This window comes from Dendrobium catenatum, unplaced genomic scaffold (genome assembly GCF_001605985.2).
Source record: "Dendrobium catenatum unplaced genomic scaffold, ASM160598v2 fragScaff_scaffold_800, whole genome shotgun sequence".
Lineage (NCBI taxonomy): Eukaryota > Viridiplantae > Streptophyta > Magnoliopsida > Asparagales > Orchidaceae > Dendrobium > Dendrobium catenatum.
In genome coordinates this window covers 123,042-149,428 of record NW_021319262.1, presented here as the reverse complement: position 1 = coordinate 149,428, position 26,387 = coordinate 123,042, and the positions used below count along the sequence as shown (strand labels likewise).

Here is a 26,387-nt window from a genome sequence, read left to right as displayed (position 1 = left end):
ATCATTGAATGGTCATTTTATCACACTCTGAATGTGAACTACTCAAACTATAAAACAATATGCTATGATCAGTACGTCAATATTTATGTTTGTTCATGAAAATATTGAATTTCTAAAACTTGTTACGTTCGTTCATCTAGTTTTTCATCAAGTACACAAATTCCTTCCTTGTAGAGAGAGAGAGAGAGAGAGAGAGAGAGAGAGAGATTAGCCAAATCAAATGAGAAGCACCGTCAAAACCATGCAATAATATTTTGGATTCATGTAGATGGCAGTTTTCAAAGACAATAAGGAACAAATATACATAGAAATTTTCCATTGCAAATGCGTACGTTAAGACCGCATTAGATCCTATATCAATAAAAAGCTTAATACACTGGTAAAGTTATATCTTACAACAGCGTTGAAAGTACTTCACCTCAATGATGTAGTGGATCGTCGGAAGATGTGACCTGCAAGAAGGATTTGGGTTTTCCCAATCCAGGGAAGAAGAAGAAGCTTTCAAAGCTTTAACAAAAAGATAATATCATTCAATGATTTTCCTATTACAAAACTTGCTATCTATAAAGTAAAAAAGAGCATTCTAGCAAACTAGATAAGGTGTCCTAGGGAACACCTCAAGCATAAAATGCACCGCATCACTCAACTTCTGAAGTTTGTAAATCATTAAATTGACAGAGGTCTCTGCTATTGAAATTGAAGAGATCCCCTTCCATCTCACTGGAGAAGCCCACTTTTCTTACCCCAGCAAATTGCCAAGACGTAAAGTATGATACAGCCTCCGACAGTGCCGCCGGTGGTCTCCCAGAACTGGTGATATGTTGGCATATTAAAAAGATCAATGGTGATATTCATACCAAATATACCCACTACAACGACACCGGCTGTGACAACCAGAGTTGCAGTGCTTAGCATAACACCCATCTGAAGCAGCTGATTCTGCTTCTCGTCCAACATGATATTAATGTAATCCTCGGTATCGTCAACATACTCCCTCAGCTGCAGATACGAGGAATACAATAATATTAGGAACATGAATATTGTGAACCAAACACCATCAGGCAATGTGACTTCAGGAATTGAAAACAATAACAACAACAACAAAAACATCAAGCGGCCTTTATCCCACTATGTGAGATCCGCTACATGAATCGTTTTTCCCCATGTGTCATGTTTAAGTCAAATTCTCATTTAAATCTAATAGAGAAAATATCATTTCTAATATTTTCTAACCAAATCGTTTTAGTTCTACCTCTACCTTTCTTAACATAAGCAAAAACTACTACATCCACTTTCTCGACCAGGTCATCGGGAGGCTGTTGTTTTATGTGACCAAACCAGCTAATAAGACTCCTCTCTCTAATTTTATCTTCCATTGGAGCTACTCTAACCATTTCACGTATATGCTCATTTTGTATCTTATTTCTAAGAGTAAAGCCGCTCATCCACCTGCGCATCCTCATCTCTGCAACCCTTAACTTAATATTATGCTTCTCTTTTAATAGACAACATTTTGTGCCATAAAGCATTCCAAGTCTCATCATCATCTTACAGAATTTTCCCTTAAAGTTTGAGAGCTTTTATATCACACAACAAGCCTAATGCATTCCTCCACCTCAACCATCCAACTTGAATTCTACTAATAATATTCTCATATCTTTCACCACCACTATGAACAAATAGACTTCGGGAATTGAATGGCTAATGAAAGTAAAGGTTATATATGGCTATTCGTTAATGATTAGATGGAGCAGGGACTTGAATGGCAGCTTCACCTATACACTAATGTCTCTGATGCATTACGTGTTATGTCCCAGGATTGTTACATAGAAACCACACTATAAGATTAATTTCCTAGCCTTTGTCATAAGTTAAGAATAAGCAACAATTGAGAGATAAATTAATGCTTCAGTCAAATAAATTTACATTTAAATTGATGCCACATCACCTATTTATGAAGCAGCTGGTGTCCCACTAATTAAAATGTGGATTTACTTGACGAGCATAATATCAACTTGCTCGACATTTGTATTCAGCGCAAATACGAAAGTAGAGATAAGGTATTTACACAATAAAAATGTATTTCACGAAGTATAAAAGAATTTTATATAACCAAGTAAATAACCGCTATGTGAATAGTTTATATCACGGTGTAATGCTTAAAACAGGGTATGTGAAATATGAGGATTCAAACTCCAAAATGGACGAGTCCGCATTAATGGTTTAAAACAATGCCTCAAGAATAGCCAACGGAAAGAAAGTTAATTAAATGTGGAACTAGTTGGAGAATATGATAGTTTCATTAAAGAAAACAATATTAGCATAAATATCATTGCTTAATTAAAGAAACATTAAAGAACCTTCTTGCATTGAAGATGAATTCTTAAGAAAAAAAAAAACAGGAAAACTCGTTCAATCCTTCATGGCACAGTTGTAAGGCAGAAAGCGAATGGGACGGAACTCAGAAGTAGAGCAATGTTTCTCATGCCTCCAAATTCGGCACAAAATCAAAACATTTCCCATGTGACAAGTTAAACCTATGAGAAGATGATGGGCCGCCAAGATCAACCATGAATGTATTGAATTAATGGATAAAAGGAGCTTTTCTCTTATAAATATGGTTGTGCCAAAAATATTTTAAAACTAACGCTCGACCATCAAAAATATTGCCATCACCATCACATCAAATTGGAAAGCGAAAACATAAGCAACATGATGCAAACGTTATTTTGGGAATGAAGCGAGACCTAATTCAATCATGAAGGACAAATAAAATATAAATTAAAAAAATAAAAAATAAAACAAAACATAATTTAAAATTTATACAAATTCTGAAATTCACCAACTTGGTGGTTTCTTCTATTATCATCACTGTAGATTTCACTACATATTTTATTGTGGAAATTTTACAACCCTAGTATTTCCAACATAACCTTAACAACGGCAACCCTTTTTGAAAAGAAAAAAAGGCAATCGAAAAAAAAAAAACTAAAACTCTCAAAACAAACTTTGTAGTAAAATAACTCGCAAATAATTTGATATAGAGTAGAGTTCCAAAGGAAAAAATAAATGCATTAATAGATCACGTAAGGTACTCTACCTTGGACTTTTGCTTTGCTTTGTGTCCTATTTTAAATAGACAAAATCCATATTATATAATTAAAGAAAAAGGACAAATGCTTGAGACCCTGAGAAAAAGAATTAGAACATACTGTGGATAGTTTATTTAGAGTACCGTCTATCTGCACGAAGTAAGCTTCTAACAGCATCTCCAATTCCTCAATATTAAGCTTGAAACCACCTAAGCCTCCAGTGTTGCTCTCCGTTTCACTTTTAGCATCTTCATCTCTGAGAAAACAAATAAAGGTTGCATTGTTAGGAAGAACATTGACAAAAAGAAAACGTCAACAAAGCTCCTTAATATTACCATTTAAATTAATTCATTTCAAATGAAATTAATACTTGCATAAGAGAATGATCAATGATATATAAAAGCTTATGATAGGCAAGAAATACATACATGACATGACACAAGATATAGCAAAGAACAACTCATGCTTAATTATAGTACAAGTACAATAGTGGGTATGACACTCACATATATAGTTTAGACTATATTAAAAAAAAACCCTTCATAATCTGATAGGAAACACTTGGATTTCCAAGTGTTTCTCACCAAAACCAAGTAGATCCAATGTAAAACTGCTGTCCACAGCAGAAATCAGCCAAGAAACAGTGGAAAAATAGCAAATCGGAGAGAAAACTGTGGAGAAAAGACTTGTATTTTTACTAATAGATGAAACAGAATAGAAAAGATACAATTGATCCTCAATTCGAGAGGAGGATCGATCTCTCCCAAATCTCTAGACGCCGCTAGAGCCCAAAGAAACCTAAATCTAAGAGATCTCAAATTTCAGCCAAATTCAAGATGCCCAAACCCTAGCAAAAATCAACTATTTAATGCATACAAATCAAAAGGAATTCCCTCAACAGTCCCTACATTCAAATTTCTCTCTAAACCCCCCCCCAAAAGTCCTTCCTAAAACGCTCCGTTTGAGCTGTCGGCCCGCTCGATCTCCGCAAGAGGCGGAGATCACGCGACGTTTCGCGTCTGAGCCGGTCCCGTGCGGACCGGCTGGACGGGTCCAGTGGAACGGTCTAACAATACTCCCCTCCCAAAAATCCACCTTGTCCTCAAGGTGGAGATATGCTCGTGTTCCGGTGGAGGGGGCCATCCTTGAGGTGACTGAAAATCCTTACTGTATTGTTGAACCAAGGGCTGCAAAGAAAGAGAAACTTCCCCTCCCTCTTCCAATCTGATTGCATCCAGCCTGTGTAGTCCCACCAAATAATCTTCCCCCACCTCTTGTACGTCGCTAACCATGGTCTTCGGTGATGTGATGGCTTTGGATAGCCCTGCATCTCCCCTGATGACCACCTTTCTCCCATCCACCATTAATTCCATCGTGAGTGCTCCCCAATTGTCCTTGTTTTCCCCAAGGTTTGCAACCACTTCATCGTCAGGATGACATCAATGCTTCCTAACTCTAGTGGAAGAAAGTCTTCTATTACTTGAATCCCTTGGATGGTCAACACCACTCCCTGGCCTTTCTCCACCTTCCCTGTACCCATCATCACCCCATAACGACCGGTGTCCACCAATTTCACTCCCAGTCGGTTGACAACCTGAGTGGAAATAAAATTGTGGGTAGCCCCACTATCAATTAGTACAACCACCTCACGATCAGCTATCTCTCCTTTCACTTTCATAGTGTGACTCGAAGTGAATCCCACCACTGAGTTCAGAGAGACTTCTGCTACATCCAAGTGCAACTTCTCCTCCTCTCCAGATCTGCTCCCACCTCCCTCCTCGTCTTCCTGTCTTCACAAGACAGGAGAACCTGAAGAGTTCGGTCCTTGCACCTATACCTGGCATGTACTTCTCATCACATCTGAAGCACAACCCTTTGTCCTCTTATCCTGCACCTCCTTCTCTGTCAACCTCTTGAATTTTCCCCACTCCCCCCTCTACTGGCTTCTCCGGGTGTCTCATTACTGTTGCCTGATGCAGGCCCCTTGGGTGCTAGAAGAGTGGTCGTTGTCCTGTTAGATTCCCCAGAGCTGCTGCCACGAGCCCCCCTCTCCAGATGCTTCTGGTCCTCGACCAACTGTGCCAACTCCATGGCTCTCCCAGGTCGTGTGGTCTCATCACTCTAACAGCTGCCCTGATTTCTGGTTTGAGCTTCATGAGTTCCCTCAAGCACGGTCTCAGAAAGACGATCTAACCTGCTAGCTAGGTATCAAACCGATCCCGGAATTTGCTACTGCCTTCCTGTGTCAGTGCAAGAACTGTTCGTAAAGTCTCTCCCTGCTGGTTCGGAAATGCCTTAGCAGACAATCCTTGAACTGTCAGACCCAACCCGACCGGGACGGATCCGCTCGATCGGGTGTGATCCAAATCAAACTGACTGAACTGATTCTAGGATCTGTTTTGGAATTTGTTTCAGAACTTTCTTCCAAACATTTACACACAGAAACAGACACAAATTACTATAAATCATCAAATACAACGGAACGATCATCTATCTTTTTCTCCTCAAAAGAATCATATACAAATACAGCTCATGGCTTTCAGACAGAAAGAAAAACAGAACAGAAAAGCCATGACTGTATAAAAAGATCAAAAGTACAAAATACCTATAACAGATCAGACTTGAACTCCTACTCAAGACTTCTTCCCTTTCCAGAATCTGAAAACCACGCAGAAAATAAGGATGAGCTACAACAGCTCAGCAAGAATCAAACCTCCAATCAAAATCCTCAGAAATCCAATCCAACACATCAGACAAAATCCATCATAAATTAGATCAACATAATCGTATATCGAATAGAACAGAACAGAAATCATAATTCCAGAAATTGAATCAGAACAGAATCATACAGATCAGATCAAATCAGAATAGAACAGAATCGTATCAGAATCATAAACCATATAAAATCGTACGGAAATCAGAAATAATATCAATTCAGAACATATCAAAAGTCAGAACAGATTCCCTGACTCTGACAGAATCTCAAACGGTTCTGGCCCTTATGCTCCCTTCCAGACACTGACAGAATCTCTCGGATTCTGGCCCTTATGCCTCCCTTTGTGCTCATGGCACCAAACAGATGTGTTTATAGCATCAGAACAGAACTTATCATCGGATCGGAATAGAATTTTTCAAGTTTCAGAGCTCATTTCAGATTTTCCTGACACGGACAGGATTCACAGGATCCTGACCCCTTATAACTCCCTTTCATAGCAACATCATATATGTCATTTCAAAACAAATCCGGACAATTTCAGAAATCGTCGAAAATCCAGCGGCATAACGGCAGTATACGGAATTTACACAAATTCACAGATTCATAAATTTACCAAATTACAACAGAACATTCACCACAATATTATAAGACTTTTATTCTACTGCCCAGACAATTTCAGACATCATTAGAAATTACAGTCAAAGAAACACGCGAGATCAAAACTATCTGGTCAAAATTCTCCAGAAAATAATCAAAATGTGCGCACTCGGCACTCAGAAACATACAAAAGTTACGATGTAAAAATTGAACCATCGGAAATACGGACGAAATTCGCTAACGAAAAACGAATCCGGGCAAGAAAAATCGTTCAAAACTTCACGTTCTGAAAATTGAGAAAGGCGGAATGTGTTACTTGCGTACACCAATTTCTTGAACTACTGAAAGGACGAAAACGAACGGGAGTCGCCAAAAATCACTTTTCCTTTTTTTCCTTCATTTTTCTCTCTCATGGGCTTTTTCTCTCTCTTCAAAATATCTCATTTATATATATCCAGATGATCGTCCGGACGATGCAACTTCGTCCGGGACGAGTGGCTCTGGACGAATTTCGTCCAGACGAATTTAATTTCGTCCTTCTACATGAACTCCTCCAGCTTCGAATGGGTCATGTCCCGCCACTGGTACTATGCCAATGCCTTCTTCAAAACATAGTTCCTGTCCGCTGTCAGTTTCTCCTCCTCGCTCAACCTGTTGTCTGCAAAATACCGTTACTTTGTAGATCAGCCATGGCCATCCTCGCCCTCAAAGATGGGTATCTTCAGCTTCCTCACCTTGGAGATCTCCTCCGTACCCTCGGTATCCTCAAATCCTCCATTCCTCGAGGGGAGGTGCTCCCCAAGTGTCCCGATCGTCCTACGACGATTATACCCAACACTTTCTCATATTCCCTTCTTCCCTTTCAAATAAGACATTTGATGCTGAAATTCAGCACCTGACGCGGGAATTTTCTCTTCTTCCGCCAAAATCTGCACTTTCGTAGTATCCCTTCTCTACTTTCAAATTCCGCACCTGACGCTGAAATTAGCACCTCGACGCTGGAATTCCTCTCTTCTACCGCCAAAATCTGCACTTTCGTCGTATTCCCTCTCCTACTTTCAATTCCGACCTCGACGCTTGAAATTCAGCACCTCGACGCTGGAATTCTCTCTTCTACCACAAAATAGCACCTCTTCGATGTACCCCAGACTCATCTCCTCTCTAGAAAGCGGTTCTAGAGAGGCATATCATCTTCCCCCTCAAGGATCTCCACCTCTGGATTCCTTCCTCCCGGACCGGGTTTGGATTTCCTACGCATGGCCGTCGGTGGTCTCTTTACTTCCGATGCCGCCGGATTGGTCTTCATTCTAGTAGTTTCTTCATCATTTTTCCATTGCCGCGAACTCCCTTCCAACTGTCATTGTTGTGGAGATTTCCAGGAACTTTCCCTCCATATTGTCTTTTAGTTGTGAACTCGCCTTCCAATACTTCCACATTCTTTCCGACCATCTTTCTTCAACAGATCCTCAAAAATATCACTTCCGGAAGCCGAAGTCGCTGAAAAATCAAAATTTCAGCCGCCTAAGGTCCAAAAAGATGCTCTGATACCAATTTGAGTAGGAAACACTTGGATTTCCAAGTTGTTTCTCACCAAAACCAAGTAGATCCAATGTAAAACTGCTGTCACAGACAGAATCAGCCAGAACAGTTGGAAAAATAGCAAATCGGAGAGAAACCGTGGAGAAAAGATTGTATTTTTACTAATAGATGAAACAGATAGAAAATACATTGATTCCTCAATTCGAGAGGAGGATCGATCTCTCCCAAATCTCTAGACGCTGCTAGAGCCCAAAGAAACCTAAATCTAAGAGATCTCAAATTTCAGCCAAATTCAAGATGCCCAAACCCTAGCAAAAATCAGTCCCTACATTCAAATTTCTCTCTAAAACCCCCCAAAAATCCTTCCTAAAACGCTCCGTTTGAGCTGTCGGCCCGCCCGATCTCTGCAAGAGGCGGAGATCACGCGACGTTTCGCGTCTGAGCCGGTCCCGTGCGGACCGGCTGGACCGGTCCAGTGGACCGGTCTAACATAATCCAAATATATTAATTAAATTCGAGACCCCCATCATGTCCTAGAATTTTGAAATCATATATTATAAATGATAATGCTAAAGTAATTGCTGCATATCAAGTGTCCAATTTCTCTAATATATATTCAAATTTTTAAGGAAAACTCACAGAATGAGACACAAAAGGCAGGTATTCTTGAGCGTCCAAGTGTCCAACTATCGAACAAAATGACAAACACGAGAAGACAACCTTAAAAGTCAATATTAAACTATGAATTTCACCAATCAAAACTATTAAATGGATTCTAAATATCATCAACAACCAATACATTTATTTCGAAATCATTTAAAAACTCATCATATAGTAATGGAAATTATCTTCTCATGCAATCGTGACCAATAATTTAGAACATTTTTATGCATTACATTCATGATCAAAGGATAGTAAAAAATTTGAAATCATACATGCCCTGGCTTTAATGATCTCAAAGAGAACAAACGATTTTGATCTTACATATGATGATCTTAACATCAAAACCTAAATGGGAGATTGGTAACTTTCCAGGGAGAAACTCCACAAAAGCAGTTCATTTCAAGGGTCCTCGGTTTGTTGAGATCTGCCCAAAACAATCAAATTACTATTTGGACAACAAGCTGGAATTATTTGGATAGCTATCCTAGCAATTGAGAAGGAGAATGAAAAGAAAACAAGTTTGTCATATAAACCCTATATATTACTCTTGATTCATTAACTCAATTCTTCGTTACTTGATTTCTAGAGCCTCAGAGCATCAATTTGGTAAATGTCATATTTTGCTTGCAAGGGAAAGATGGTGAAGAGAATAACCAATCCTGACACCAATATAGCGCAACAACCAACCATAAGTCAAGTCGCCCACACAATCTCCAACAAAGTCAAGCCATCGACAACAACAACAAATTTTGTAAGGCTTCAAAGAAGATACGAGATCCTGAAAGGGATGTTCATCATTTCATGGCCAATCAATAATGAGTCTTCGTGGAATCACGATGAAGCGTCATAATCTATTATCCATGCAAGAAAATGTGGTACAGATGCCACCAATCCAGATGGTACAGATCTTGAAGATTTGGAGTATGTAGAGGATGAAGAAGTTCATCTGCTAAAATTTTCATAGGAGACTCAATTACCATTGAAGGTTGAGTCCAAGTTTAAGTTTAATCTGCAATGAGATAGTCGACACTAAGAATCTTGATGGCAACTTGATGGTTGTTTTAAGTACCTAGAAACGTACTTTTCTTATTCAGGTATAACCATGCCCAAGAAATAACTTTCACATGAGTGAAGTTATTTAGCCACACTCTTATATTATGTGATATGAAAGCTAGAGATTAAGACCTAACAAGAATGACTTAGAGCTATTTGGTTGCCTGAAAAAGGAATGCAGTGTAAAAGAAAGGCGGTGTAAAAAGAATATTTTGGAGTTATTTAGATGAGTGCAAAAACAATGCATGACTTTTTTTTTTGTTTGAAAAAAAGTGAATGCAATGTAAAGTGTAAAAAGGTTGTGCCCGAGGTGGTCAGTGACAGTCGGCCGACATTACAGGGCAGCGGCTGTGGTTAGCAACTACGGAGGTAATCGGCGATGGACGATGGCGGGTGGCGGCCGATGACGATGGTAGGCTGTCCACGGTGCCAGCAAGTGGTGGCTGCGGCGGGCTGCTGAGGGCGGTGGTGGCAGAGGGCGTCAGCAGGCGGCAATGGCGGTGGGCAGTAGTGGTCGACTAGTGGCGGTGGTGGTTGTCGGAGGTGCTCAAGTAAACGGTTCTCGCTCAAAACCGGGCGAGAATGATTTATCTCAAAAATGAATAAGAATGGAATACACTGCATTCACTTTACCTTATATTTACTTTTCATCCAACAAAGCACCAAACTTCTCAAAACCCCTGCATTTACTTTACTTTACAATCACTTTACTTCCAACTAAATAGCCTTTTAGAATCATTTCAAAGCCATCCTAAAGAAATTTAGCCCATCAACCACAAGTGAGAAAAATGGATGTGATTAGAGTTTAAGGGGATGGGCAGTCCGTGTTGGACTATATCATTGAGTTCCATAAGTAGAAGGCAGATGGCTTCTATATATATAGTTCCAATTAGGATTTCTATCGATTGTAAGAATTTCAATCGTATGCATGACCTTCTTAATCCTTAATTCTAGTAAAAAATTTCTAGTATAAGGCTATAGAACTTTCATTATTATTATTATTATTATTATTATTATTATTTTCCAATTTTCATTAACGTAGACAATATATTGGCTTAATAGCTTGTTGTATTTATATTGCACGGTTTTTAACATTACATGTCAATTTTTTTTTAGAATGACTGAACCCAAAAACATCATAAACCACACATCATAATACAAAATTGTTAGTTAAAGATGAAGTAAACGTTAAAAATAAAATGATATCAATGTAGGCGCACCACTTACTGTCTGATTGAAGGACACTTGACAAAGAGTTAATCCAATACAATTTCTATTACAGTTTTAGAAAACATAACATGATCAGCGTGGTTAATACATGCAAAATCGTCAATAAACTATGAGTAGCCTCCTTGCAGCCAAATGGAAAATCAAACACTTCCACGTGGGTTTTAGGTCATTTAAGGATTTAAGTTCCTCAAATCATGAAAATTACAAGTCCTTTAGACGAATTTTCAGAGGAAAACAAGAGAGTAGAAAAAAGACAATCAGTACTACAATTTGCATTATTGCAGTGATTAACATAGCTATAAGAGAAATTAAAAGGACTTAGTTCTAGCAAAACAGTGTACACAACATTTGTGACAAATATTTATTTACTTAGATTATTCCTTCTCAAACTTCTCTTCGTCCAACCTACTTGAATTAAAATAATAGGCAAAGAAAACAATAGCTTTGCTTACCGATCATCGTCCATTTCAAGTTCAACATTTCCAATATCAACCCTCAAAGAGGTTTCACCAACTCGTTGAAAAGCCAGTTTCTCACTTAAATACATTTCAGCCATATCCATGTCGTCATCCAATAAGTGTTCTAGTTCATCTCTTACCTATCAAGTAAGAAAAATGTGCATATTATAAAATAATAGAATTTTAGATCATTAAAACTAAAAAGATCAAGCCTAAGATAATCACTCAACTATTCATATGTGGTCAATTTAATCTAAGAGTATCACATTTTCCAATTTAATCCATTCATTATACAAAATTGATCCCAAATGATGAGTCATAAATTAAATTGGAATCAATTTTGTATAGTTGAGGAGCTAAATTGAGATCAAATTTATATCTCAATTTCCATCATATTCTATAGGGACCATTTAGGATCAATTTGTATAGACGAAAGAATAAATAAGAGAAATGTGATACTCTTGGACTAAAATGACCACATGAATAATTTTGATCTTTTCTCAAACCTAAAATAACCAAAAATAAATATTGGTCCTAATCGACTAAATTACAATACCATAGTGTTCCGTGACAATTTCCATATAAGAGCGATAAACTCAAATGCAAAAAATATAGATTGGATCTGATTGAAATGCCACATATTCATGCTTACATTAAAAATATGGTGCATTTGAATGAAAAGCCACATAAGTGATGCTTACATTATAACACTAATAAAATGAACAAGAACTATAAAGAAATTATTGATATAGTCCTATGTTTTAGTCTGCCAACATATGATGTTTTCGGAAGTGAAAATTGCATGTCCCAATCTCACAAATTCTTGATATCACACCTTTTGCACACGCCCAGAAATAGCAACAAGACGAGACTTAATTTGTCTAACACGCTCAAGATTAAGTGTGCTGATTTTTGACGTCAACTCATCCAAAGCTGGGTATGCTTCTTGCTCCAAGGTTAATGTCTACAAATTAAAAACAATGTTAGAGGTCAAAAAAGAAAAAAAAAAGACATATAAAAGAAGTATATATGAGTTGCTTGTCCATAGGAAAATGCATATGGTAAACCCTAAAAAAAGGAAACTAGCAAGGCCCCTGCGCAATGCACCCAGTGATAAGGTATTCAATATAAGTTGCACTAATAAGAAGTTAAATGAACATTTGCAAAGTTTGTTATAATTTATTTCTATAAGGGATAAAATTATGGAAGCTTGAAATATATGTAACAAAACCATGACAGACCTTAATTCACCTAACCAATTACATTAGTAACTTCTGTTTTTAATGTAGAAAGTGATAAATAACAGAAAGTAAATAAAATTTATAAAAGAAAAGGTCATGTAAATCGTTCAAGATCATCAGATCAATAGATCAAACACTAATAAAATGAAACTAGCAAAGGCCCCTGCACAATGCACACCGTGATAAAGTATTCAATATAAGTTGCACGAATAGGATGTTAAATGAACATTTGTGAAGTTCGTTTAAATTTATTTTTGCAAGAGATAAAATTATGGAAGTATGAAATACATGTAACAAAACTATGACATACCTTAATTCACTAGACCAATAACATTAAGAACTTCTGTTTTCAATGTTGTAAGTGATAAATTACAGAAATTATGCACAGCTTATAAAATAAAAGTTATGTCAATCGTCCAAGTTCATCAGATTAATAGATCACCACTAGAGATCCAGAAATTATTCATTTTGGCGATAATTGCTAGAGGATGAATGAAGCAGTTTCCCATAGAGAAGCAATCACAGGCCACCCAAGATGCTCATCGCATTTACAAAGCAAGCATTGTAAAAACTCAAAAGGTTCTTTTAGCTCCTTTAGCGTGCTAATCAAACTCCTGTCCTCCCACACGAGTTTTCATCATTATATAAAAAATAATAGATATCATATAAGGCAATCTTTGAGTGACTTAAGCATCTAAAGATCTAGCCCAATCATGAAACTAAAGTTGTTGATCTGAAATACAAATATTGACATACTTCTTAATTACTTAAATTCTATAACCTTGATATGGTAGCTGATATCTCCCTTAAATTATTGTTGGTTTGTTAATAAACATCAATTTGTTCACACAAGATTCCTTCCTACTCTTCCATGAAATCAAAGCATCATTAAGAAACATAAATTAGCTTGCAACAGATTGTTTGGTATTAGGGCAGCCGACCCAATTAGTATTACAATATGCCACAAGATTAATATAAAAAAAGTAGGTACTAATATATCACGGATAGGTATCCTACCAAGGTATCAAATGATTATGGGAAAGACAACAAAATATAAATGACGAGTTTACATACATTGACCAACTTGCTAAGCAACAAATGAAATAACAGGTCAGGTAATTTTCAAATAGATTAAGCTGCCTACCAATTATTGAAATACAATAAGATCAGAGAGAAGATCACCTCCCCCGCAATGATACTCTGTGATTACTTCTACTAGAGTATTCACAGAAAAAGTTTGAAGGCTTGCCAAAGTGACCATATCATGTGTATACATATATTGATTTAGAAAAAACCCATTTTAGCTATAAAAGCAAAAGATTCTTCATAGTCAATCCCATATTCTTGTTCGTTGTCAAGAACAACTAAATGTACCTTATAAACATTCACAGTATCTGCTGGATTTTGTCATCCTCAACGAAATGCATATTTTGTGATCGAGCACGACATAGAAAGATGATATATTACCCTGAAAGACAAAAATATCATTTCCCTATGGACTCGATAAAAAAATTTACAATTTCAATTTTAACTGAGATTTTCCCCCATTAAATATTTGATTTAATGGGGTTTATTTTATTTTGGGGTACGAATGCCCCATAGGGGCAAACTCCTATGATTAATTATATCTTAAATATTTATTGTTAGAAAATATTTTTGATTAAACTAGTGACTTCCTTTATTTTGAAAATCATCAAAATATTGGCTACAATTTTCGTTTTAAAATCCATAAAATTGTTGTTTAAAGATTTTTGGTATTTAGGAATTTCAAAGGAAGATAGAGATCAACTTTGATTGGAGTTCATGGAATGAGAGCCAAAGGGAGGAATGGTAGGAGTACTTGATTCTGAAGGGAAACTCAGAGGTACTCAAAACTATCTTATATTAGACTTTACATTTTAGAATCCAATTTTTATTTAAGTTGATATTTTTAATTTAAAATGATGGGTCTTACATTCCACAACACATATTGGAAGAGATGCCCTGAAGGTGAGGGCTTATGAAGTGATTGAAATCAATATCTGCCTCAAACTCTAGAACTAAGGTGAAGGCTAATGAGGAATAGTGCCTTAAACCTAAGTCTAACGGAGTGAATGAGACTTACAAATAATAACCTTAAACTAATAATAGATTTCTAGATCAAAAAAGGAATTAAAAAATATACTGACAATAGATTTCTAGATCAAAAAAGGAATAAAAAACATGCTAATCTTGTTCAGTTAATCTTCATGACTAAATAAAAATAATGCAATTAGTCTTAAAAATTCATTTGGAAAGTGGTTCATTAAGGTATCAAAGCTTCTTCAATTAAGAGGCTAGTTAACGAATAGGATAAAGTTAATAATAAAGACGACAAGAAAGTTTTAAGAGATTATAGAACTAAATGACATGCTTGAAGATATGCTGTCGTACATTTAAATCAACAAACAAATTAGTATAATGCAATGTTTAATAAATAAAGGGAACAGCTAATAAACTCAAACTGCTTTATTGCATTGAGGTAATCAATGCATACCTCAGATTCAAGAAGTCTGCATGCTGATTCAAGACAGGCTTCAAGCGCTCGGAACTCAAAAGGCAATACTTTGGTGGTCCCATTATCGTACGCATCCAAAGCAAGTCTGGGGCTATCTAATTGTGTTTTACTAGTGGACACATCCTTAGCAGTGACATCTGTATCCACACCATCAAATTCTGCAACCTTCATATAGCAAAATAGCTAAGGATAATATCAGTACCACAGATTATCTCAAACCATCTTCCATGTTATTTATAAAGTTGAATACTCGCTCAACGTAGTCAAAATGGATGTAAAACATCAATTTATGAATGCGAAAATTAGACAAAGCCATGCAACATGTGATGAATTGAAAACCACAAGTTCAAACCAGAGCATTGAAGATCCATGATCACACCTACTTCTTTTCAAACTGATCCATGATCACCTCTCACTATAAAAAATTCGCTGTAGGTATACCGGCGGTATTTTCGGTGGTCATTTGACCCCCGGGATTTTTACAAACCGCCGGAAACACTACCTGAACTGCCACTGCCGGTAATTGATTTTACTACATCCCCTCCCACTGTCACTTTCTCTCACTTTCCGCTCTCTAAACCAACCTCAATTTTACTCTCCTCGAAGTAGCCAAATCTACCGAACTCTCCAGCCAAAATTTAATTAATACTCTCTGTTAAGGCTGCAAAGCAATATAAGATTGAAAGTAAAGCGTAATAAAACAAAAATTAATAACAAGGCGGCCCAAGTTAAATTAGAAACTCCCCAAATCGTCCAAAAGATAGTTAAACCCCACTTCATAGGAACCCTTCATGCTTTCAAAAACTAAAGCGTAACTAAATTTCTTAATAAATAAGAAAGAAATCGAGAAAAATATGAAAAAAGCCGACATTACCACACGCTGCGGAGCACCATAAGAGCTGGAGGAGACCCTCGCTTGCAGATCTTGAACAAATGGAGCAACCAATGGATCTCTGGAGTTGGGGACGAGCACCTCCGTCGCCGTGATTACCGCCTTGATGTGCTCTAGATTGATCACGATGGCTCTCTCTCTCCCAAGGATTGTCGAGGGATACGATAGCTGTGGATCGAGCACTCTTAGATCTCTCGCTGGTAGCCCCGTTCGTTTCATGATAGAGTGCTTCCCAACTTCTTCAAGGTACGACCTCCCTGAGTCCGATACCACCAACCACGCCCGGATGTTTCCCGTGGCCTTCCGCCTCCCGGTAGCTTGCTGATTAGGCGCCGCCACCGCCGCCCGGTTCAGAGCATCCTCCTCCGCCGCCACTGCTTTTGAAGACCGCATGTCTTCGTCTTCCCCGAAGATTCTTCCTTGCCGTTTCACTCACAGAAGAAGCGCGAGCCGTTGGACGACGTTTTTTCTTAATTCAGTCACGCGTCGAATATATAATTCTCCAAACTGTCCCATCGTTTCGTGCTTTTTTTTTTTTTTTTTTTTTTTTTTTGACATTTAGGTCATTTAAGGCAAACTTACACACACAACGCATATACATGGACTCGAACCTTGGACCTCTTAGTTGGAAGCCTAAGCTCTCAACATCGTTTCGTGCTTTCGTTCCACATAAAATTTAAAATAAGAAAAAATATAAATTGGCGTGATTTTTCCCATGCATGTTTTATGAGAATCTACATAAGGTGTCAATTCGTATCATCGAATCTTGTTCGAGTCAAATTTAATTTTAACCTGGCAAATTTTGACTGGACCGAACACCACCTGATTTTGATTTTGGGTCATTTTCCTTGATTCGAATCCGATTCGATTCGGGTCAACCCGATCAGACTCGAAAGCTATTAGATGCATTAAAATATGAGATTTGAACATTTAATTTGCAATTGAAATACATGAAATGTATACTAAGCATGATTAGGAAGTTAATTAAGTAATTAAGCATACTTAAAAAAATATTTAAAAGTAGACATAATCACCCTTTTAATTGTCGACTTAGACTGACTCGGCAGAGATGAGTAAGGTAGCCATTTTAAAAGTCGCCCGTTGTCAGTCATCTTATAAAAGTCACCCGTTATTTGGGCGACTTGTAAGTCGCCCATCAAACCGGCGACTTACATCTAATATTTTATAAAAAAAAACTGACCACATGGATAAATGATGCATTGGAGTTAGAATGAAGAATTAAAAAAATTATAGAAATATCAAGTATGAAACTTATATTGACATTAAATTTGAAATTGCGTATATACAAAAAAGTTCTAATAATTTGTATTATATTAAGATCGACTATATTTATCAACATTTGATTTTTTCAAAATAATAATATAAATTATATCATTAATTTTATTTCTTAGAATTTCTTTATGAAGAATTACTTAATTTTTCATTCAATTATGTCCTATACAAATGTTTGGATTATTTTGTCAAAAAAAAAAAAAAAAAAAAAAATTAAGAGCATAGGATCGTTATAATGTCTTGTTTATTGGCAATGACCATTCATTTCAGTTGTAGTACTTTATCCCATCAGATGACCTGTCAAGTTTTATTGAGTTGTAGGACTGCATGTGATGGTTGAATAATCATGACTCTCTCCTATTTAAAAGAGTGCAAAGAAGAGACATGAAATATATTTGTAGAGATACTTGAGCTATTCAGAATGTTTTGTCCATGTATGGAGAAGCTGAATGATGTTCCCAACAAAGAAAGATTTGATGATGCAAGTCGAAGAATACATGCTTGTATAGCACGAGTCGGTGACAGGCAACAAGCGAATGTGAATGAGATCTTTAGGTGTTGCATCCACGAATGGTCATAATATGAGGACGATTATCTCTGGAATATGCATTCGGAGTTAATTAAGGCTAAACTTTATATGACAAGAGATTTCTTAAATGATGCTGGTTGGAAATCTCTTCAAATTAGGTTCCGCCAAGAGAATGGTCATCTTGTCAGCCCTCATTTCTTACAGATGCGGTACCATGAGATGAAAAGCCATAGAGATGGCGGTCATTCCCCTCCATATATTGACTGTAGTCACCTTGACATTGAGTATGTTATTCTATATTGTAGTTGACATTCGAGATTTGACAAGTACATTATAGATTTTTATAAAGATCGAATGAAGGAGGTATTACCTGATGGTCAGCTCAGACAATTCTTTAATGTTGAGGACTGAAAAAACCTACAATATGAGTTCGATGTCGATATGAAATGTTGTCCAACATAAACACAGCTCCAATCACGCTTACATATGTTACTTAGGAATTAAAAAATCTATGTTAACTTAATGTTTTTATCCTTTATGCGGTTTTTATTTTCTAGGCTTATTTTATTAAAGTAATTGTTCTAGCTTATATTGTGAAATCATTCAAAATGCCTTGTCTTATGAAATTATTTTCCTAACTTGTATTGTTAAATTATTTATACATCTACAAGGTGTAAGGTCCCATCAAATTATATTGACAGCTCAGTAGGTGTTATGAATTTATTTCATATTGACATATTATATATATTAATATGTGTTGTTAAATCACTTTAATTTGACATAGTAGTAGGTGTTGTGAATTCAATTCATATTGACAGATAATATATATTAGGATGCATTGGGAAACTCAACTCCAAGTGATGCATCTATTTTAAAATAATATTTATATGTTGGATGAGTACTTCTGCTTACTAGTTATAAAATCATATAAATTTAAATAGTTTGTATTATGAAATCATTATGTACTGCTAAATAAATATACGTTGTCTTGAAAAACTAGTTTTTGTGTTATAACATAATTATGTATTATCACATCATTCTGAACTGTCAAATCATATATTTTCATATCAGTCGTAGTTAATATTTATCTATGTTGTCGAGTTTGTACTTTCGCGTTATATTAAGTGTTTTTCATAGGAAGATTTAATGTTCATATATTATTTGATGGATATTACTATATTTTAGATAATCTCATCATTTTTAAAATAAATTTTAATTTATTTAATTTAACATTTAATAAGTGAAGTGTATACTACGTTAGATAAAAGAAAGGTAAGTAAACTCATATTTATTGATCATTAAATATATCAACATCAGCAAAGTCTACATAATATATAATAAAAACATATCATCAACTAACATCTCCTACGTCCTCTATGGGGTAAAGCATCACTGCCTTGTGTGTAATTATATGGTGGACGTACAGGCCTGTCACATAACACATGTTGCTCGACCCGAAGATGCCTTGCTGCTCTCCCTCAACTATATCTGCTGATGTACTGTCTGGGACATACTCATGTGGGTACCAGCCTAGTGTAGACTGTTGAGTCGACTGAGTAAATAAAGCTTGAGAATGTCTCAAATCTTTATACAATGATGGTTATGTATCTGCATATTGAGAATCAACTGTCACTAGACTGAAGGTGCTGTATGGATACCTTGCATATACATGCTCAGAGTACAAGTCATCAGAAATATTAACCTCTCTACACAAATTCACTATCATCTCAGTAATTCTCTTAATAACACTATCAACATTTCTATAGTCATGTGAACCAATCATAGGTAACACAGCCCTCTCTGTCTCTAGGAAGAAATTACACTAAGGGAGGGGAAAATAAATAAAACTACTATAAGGTCAAAATTCTTAAGAAATGAAATATATAACACACTAATATTACTTACCAAATATCACTCTGAAGGTGCTCTGGGGTAGTATGTAGTCGGCGGTGTTGTTGGTGGCTTTAACATGTACAATGTCGCCTAGGATTTGAACCACTATAGGTATTCTTAAATGAAGTGTTCATTATTTGATCCCGTAGTAATTCCTTCAATGATGTATGCTCGTTTATACTTCCACAACCCAATGTAAGGTAGGTGGTGCACCATCCAATATGTATCAACTTTACCATGCCCATCTGCTCATGCAAATTTGAGCTCCATAGGTTAAACCTACGTGGTAGAAATAAGCCCAAACAGTCGAACAACTCTATCTGGGAGGTGCCACTCCACCCGAGTTCAACAAATAAAAGGCACATGAGCTAACCATATTACTTCTCCTAATAAGTATATATCAGCAACTTGAGAGCAAACTTCTATGGTGTACGACTCCTAAATCACCTGCCAAAGCAAATAATTTTTTTTTTTCAGTTAATTGAAACTATTATAATTTAAGTAACATAACTTTTATATTACTAATAACAATGCAAACCTAACTATCTAAAAGTCCATCTAATTCATCTCTATAACTATTAAGGCTACTTATTGGGAGCTACCTTATAAATTCTTGGTTCCACCTGCATAAAGAAATATAATTTAATCATATCATGTTAAGAATTTAAAATTTATACGTAATAGAAATTTTTATGTTGGTTACTTGTAGCCAACAGAAAGACCATCCAAATTGACATGATGTGGGATATGAAGTGTAGGTCATCCAACATGAAGTCATTTCCAACACCAAATCTGAAGCAAGTGAATGCAGCTTGTAATATTTTCCCTCTTAGGCTTCATTACTTCAGCAAGTTCCCTGTACAAGTGGGCTAGTATTGCTACCCCTAAAGAGTATGTACTGAACAAACCTAAGTCCTCTAACAAAGGTAAGAACCTCAAATGAATATCAAGAGATACAAACCAAAAGGAGGATCATGAGTGGGCTAGTATTCTTTATCTAATATTGTGTGGAATTCTTCTAAGTAAGTCATCTTAAAGTTATTCATTGTGTAATACTCCGAAACATAATCCAGTTTACTTATCCTGACTGATGTAGTTGAACTTATTATATGGGCACATGATATGTGATAAATAACAGATCTTCTACAACTTCATAAACTGTTAGCACCTGATGTAATGTCCACACGTTATGATCTTGAGGACATATCAAAAACTTGAAACTCAAGTATATTAATCCGCGTAGGCTCTGGTATTCTTCTTGCATCAATTTTAAGTTTTCATAATTTAGCCTGGACTCATGGGAAAAATTTCTTATTTCTTTGATGTCTTTAGTATTAATAAGCTCGAGTCAATGGATAAACATTTGAATAACATTATAATATATGGAAGAAATGAGAGATTGCACCGATAACCCACGTGCTCTATTTGATATGTCATTAAAGGCTTCTGATGCATTAGTTATCATTACTCTGTATCGAAATCCACCATCAAATATCAAGGTCCACTTGGAAAAATCCCTTTCAACTAACTATTGATGAAGTTCAGGCTTTATTCTTATTATATCTAGGATGCTCTTATTGAATAATTCTACATCATCAGTATTACCAGATGTGTATATCTTTTGGCATGGAAACTCCACATCAGATACTCCCATTTATCAAAAAACTTTCTTAAAATGTTCACGTAAGTGTCTAAGATAGTGACGGTGGGCTGCCCATGGAAATATATCCCTACATCCACACACCAACCTAGCATGCCAATAAAAAAATGATATAGAGATTACTTCTACTGGCAACATAAGGGAGTAAATCATGAATCATGATAAGAAACCATATCCAAGAATCATTGCACCATGACTCTATAATTCCAAAAGCTAATGGAAAAAGGCCATATTCACATCGAGCCTAATATCTATGAGTAATGTTCCCCTATACTTATCCTATAAGAAAGTCCCACCTAGGCTGAGAACATGTTGGCAGAACCTCCAATCAGTGATAGATGACCCGAAAGCCCAAAATAAGCTTTGAAATCGATATGAACTAGAGGATTAGATTTTGTACATAGTTCTGAGCATATCTTGAACAATATATTCCATGAATAAATTTAGTGACTGGTAAGACTCTTCCTAATCGACAAACACTGCCTTAATAGCATTCTTACTTGCATCCTATGATTTAATGTATGAAACTTTAATGTTAAACTTCACCTCAAGTCTTCCAATTATTTCTCTAGGTTTAATATCCATTTATTTTCTTATAGTTAGAATAATAAAGAAGCTAATGAACAGTGAATTACATTGCTTGTGACCTACTTGAAGAATAGGATTCGTGCACATATGTGCACCACCTCTTATGGTAGTTATCTTTTATACCCCACCCAATTGCTTGCTTAGGCTAGCATGTAAATGCCAAGGACACTTTATAGTTTCATTATCATGTTGTATACAATTAACTGTGAAATTTTGTTTGTTTGGAGCCACAATGACAAGTTGAACATTATTTGTAATTGACCAACAGTGCAAGACAAACTGCAGTTCAAATTTTTGTCAGAAATACATATGCTCAACCAATTCATTCAGAATGATAAATTCATCACCCATAACACTGAAAACATTATTACTATCAGTTGCAACCTCCGCATTCCACTGACATCTAGTCTTGGGAATCTCAGCATATTCATTATTAGATGTCATACCCTCTTATGTATTTTCAATCCTTATATAATAGTCACAAATACTATCATTGATATTTATTTAAGCACCAAGATTCGTAACAGCAGAATCATGAAGGATATCATCAAACTCTTCATCCCCATCATCACTTGAACCACTGCTCATTATCTCGTACCCCTCATCATTGATAGTAGGAGCAAATAATCTAATATCATTGACTTCAAAAATAGAAGTAGGCTGGGATTGTGTAGAAGACCAAGCATTTTCTTTTGGTAGGATATTGGTTTGGATATGTATTTATACTTATATAATATTAGAAATAATGAATAAGAACTTACTTTTAAAAATTTTATAATTTCATTAACAACTAACATACCCAAGATGTGTATTAAGCAATGTGAATGCCATCTCAGCAGCATCATACATCTCATGTACATGATCGAGTACGACTAAATCGTGTATTTGAGTCAACAGATCTTTATCCAAATTAATATCATTTGGAATTTACTCAACCTCCACATACAAAATTAGAGCATCAAAAGCAGCCAATGAAAATGTAAATTCACAACCTTCATCATTCTCAACCTTCGAGGCCATGAATTGGTTTCCCACTGAAAAATGACCCACAATGGTCGCCATGAACTTTGAGGGATAGAACTTAAGTGCCCTAAGAACCCTATGTTGTAACCCATGACCCCAAGTTTGAGATTTTGATGATGCCAAATAATGATTGTTTTGAAATAACTTTTCATTGAATATTAGTTTATTTGCTATTATCCTTGAGTACTAACATTTCAGGAAGATTACAAGTGACTCAGGACGAAAGGAAGACTCAAGAACGGGTAGATTAGGAGTATGAGTCAGATATTGTATTTTCTATTTATTGTATTTTTATTTTCTTGAGTCTGGCCATAAAATGCATTAGAGTAAGAGCAACCATGCACACACAGGGGAGAGTTTGTTTTTAAATGCAAAATGTAATAAAATTTCTTCTCTGGATATCGTACTGTACTAATTTAATTCGTACCATACGATCTGAGCTATGTGGACGATTCTGTGAATAGATCGTACTATACGAATATATTCGTACTGTACGATATGTTCAGATCCAAAACCCTAGCCGTGGTTTTGTTTAAGTAAGTGATTTTGCACCGTTCGTACTGTACGAATATTTTTGTACTGTACGATCTATTTTAAATACTTACTTAAATTAACCCGTGATTAGTGCATGAAATCCAGGCCTAATTATATTTTGAACATCGTACTATACGAACAGGATCGTACCATACGATGAACAGAGATGAAGTATGATCGTCCATGATATCGTCCTGTACGATAGTAATCGTACCATACGATGAACAGAGACAACATCTGATCGTCCAGACCATCGTCCTGTTTGAATAATATTTTGTGGATCGTACCGTACGATATTATATCATACAGTACGAATTGTTTTTTTAACTGTTCGTACATCTTCGTACCAGGACGAAGTCTGTTTATGAAGATTGTACTGTACGATGTCGAATCGTACTGTACGATGTCGAATCGTACTGTACGAACAGTAAACGGCTACTTTTGAAATCAGAGGGTTTTCGGAGCCTTTTTTTTAGGTGTTAATCTCATCCTTTTTCAGTAAGATTTACAGAGAGGGAGAACGTGGTTAGAGAGGGATTCCAAGGGAGAGAGCTCTAGAGAAGTTCTTTAGGGTTGAGAGAGGAAGGAGAAGGTGAGCGTTGTGAGGGAGAAGAGGTGTGAGGGAGATCACACGGTTGCTCCGAACTTGATGCATCTTGCTCCTCCTGTGGCCCTAGAAGAATTTGAGGGAGGATCTCCAAGGGAAAGGCTCGTTTACATCCGTGACCTCGAGGTTCTCTGCCTTCTACAGGAGGGAGAAAAACGAGAAGGTTCTCTGCCATCGCCAGGAGGGCGAAAACATAGTTTGGCACTCCGCCACACCGGGTTGGTGAAAGGGAGGTTTGTAAAGGCTTCTCCGCCTTGTCGAGGGGGGCAAAAGGAGAACTATATTTGGTAGTGAAAATCCCGGAGCGGAGGACTCCGGGGAGTGGACGTAGGTCATATTTTGACCGAACCACTATAAAAATCCTTGGTGTGGTTTTTCCTTATCGTCATTTACTTTTACTTGCACTTAATTTTTCGTAATTATTACGTGGTGAAATTTGTGGAAGAAAATTTGTTTAAGTTTTTGTTGTCAAATTTCAAAAATAACAAAAAGATTAGAACTCCTGTTTAGGGTTACTTTTTATTGAGAAAAAGTTTTTCGCAATTCACCCTCCCTCTTGTCATTTAGTAATTTCACCCTATCCTTTAACTGATTCAAAGTTGATTTGAATGGAACTTGTAGGGACTAAAATTTACCACCAATATATGTTGGCAAAAAATTGTCATCTAAGGATAACTCTCCGTCATATAATAACATAAAAGATGGTGGCAGTGTGCTCATTTTTGAATACCTACATTTATAATATATTTGAAATGATATATTTATTTCATTTAGATAATCATCAACTTCATAATATTCCAATTATGTATTAAATTTTTTAAAAAAGACACTAAAAAAATGTAAATTATCCTTATAAATACTAAGCAACTAAACATACTGAAACATAATGATATATTAGAATTATATTAATGAGTGTTTAAAAATAGTTAAGTAATAGATATGAAGAGCTAATACATAATTTATTGTTCTTTAATACTCATATATTTTCAATATATTTTCCCACATCTCCCACTTCTAAATATATGGTAGTGATTTAAGATATCACTAAAGTATAGACCTTAACCTAGTTTAAAGAAATTGACCATGATGGGGCCTTGAAATTGAAACCCTATTAAAAGATGAAGAAACGTATAGATATAGGTTTAAATGTAAGAAAAGAATATTTATAAATTTAAATGTTTTCAAATGTTATTTCTTCTTTAATTTGTTAAAAGTTTTAAAGTACCTATTCATTATTTATTTAAATAATTAAAATATGTCATTTATTAGCCTTCCTTTTTAAGAAACATTTGAAACAATTCTTTTAATATACTTATCAGTCTAATTTTGAATTATTTGATAATATTAAGGAATTATAAAACTTCTAAACTTGCATACTAATGAATTTGTAGGTGCCTCCCCATTATGTTTTAGTAGCTTCATCTACTCCATAAATTCTATTAGATTGGCGGATGCCCCCATTAACAAACTTAAAAAATACATAATACTCATGAATCTTTTACTTTTTGCATGATTTATCCGTAGATTTCTACAAAAACACAAAAAAAATATAGGCTTCACCTAAAGCCACCTCATTCTACAATTTTACATGGTGCAATTGGTTTTTTTTTTTTTTGCTTGTTCTACCCTCTATTTAGGAAAGGAATAAGATAATACAAAATTTATATAAAAAAACACATAAAAACTTACCTTAAACAGCAAATCCAGCAGAGAGAAGGAATGGTGATGGGAGCGGAGAAGGCAAACAAGCACGGGTTCGGGACTAGGGCTTCAACCGATAATTTTAAACAGGGCAAAATCGCCTATCAAATGGGCGATTTGGTTCTATTAATAAATCGCTCGTAAAACGGGCGATTATGCCTATTTATATATTTTAAAAAAGTCATGCTTAATGTGCTAATTAAGTTTCTAATCATGCTTAATGTTAAAAATTCACCAAATTTGAAACTATTGTTTAAATTATTTACAAATTGAAATTACAATATTACATTTCTCACAAAAAATTATAATAAATAATTTTTAATAAATTATATGATTGTAATTTACAAAGAAAATCAAATTACATATTTACATCTTGTAGACCCGTACAAACCTAAACCTACATTCCAATTTGAAGATATCATTAAATTATTATACCTCGTACACTTCAACCTGAATCAACTGCAAAACAAAGATGGTTAAGACTTAAACATTTAAAAATAAAAATCCTAAACAAATAAAAATTATAAAATGTCAAATAATGA

General features: G+C 35.7%; 1 protein-coding gene across 3 annotated transcripts; it reads right to left on the bottom strand.

The window, feature by feature from the left end:
• Positions 1-237: 237 nt before the first annotated feature.
• On the bottom strand, positions 238-16,473 carry LOC110113374 (magnesium transporter MRS2-F-like). Of its 3 annotated transcripts, none has more exons than XM_020845929.2 (6): positions 16,000-16,473; positions 15,105-15,308; positions 12,184-12,312; positions 11,343-11,488; positions 3,213-3,348; positions 238-999 (listed from the first exon to the last, which is right to left on the bottom strand). In XM_020845929.2, exons 1-6 carry the CDS (start codon positions 16,408-16,410, stop codon positions 718-720), a joined length of 1,308 nt encoding a protein of 435 aa, XP_020701588.1. In that variant the 5' UTR covers positions 16,411-16,473; the 3' UTR covers positions 238-717. The 3 variants fall into 3 exon arrangements, with proteins under 3 accessions (XP_020701588.1, XP_020701589.1, XP_020701591.1); XM_020845930.2 differs by having other exon boundaries at positions 15,105-15,290; XM_020845932.2 differs by having other exon boundaries at positions 831-999; positions 3,236-3,348.
• Positions 16,474-26,387: the final 9,914 nt, after the last annotated feature.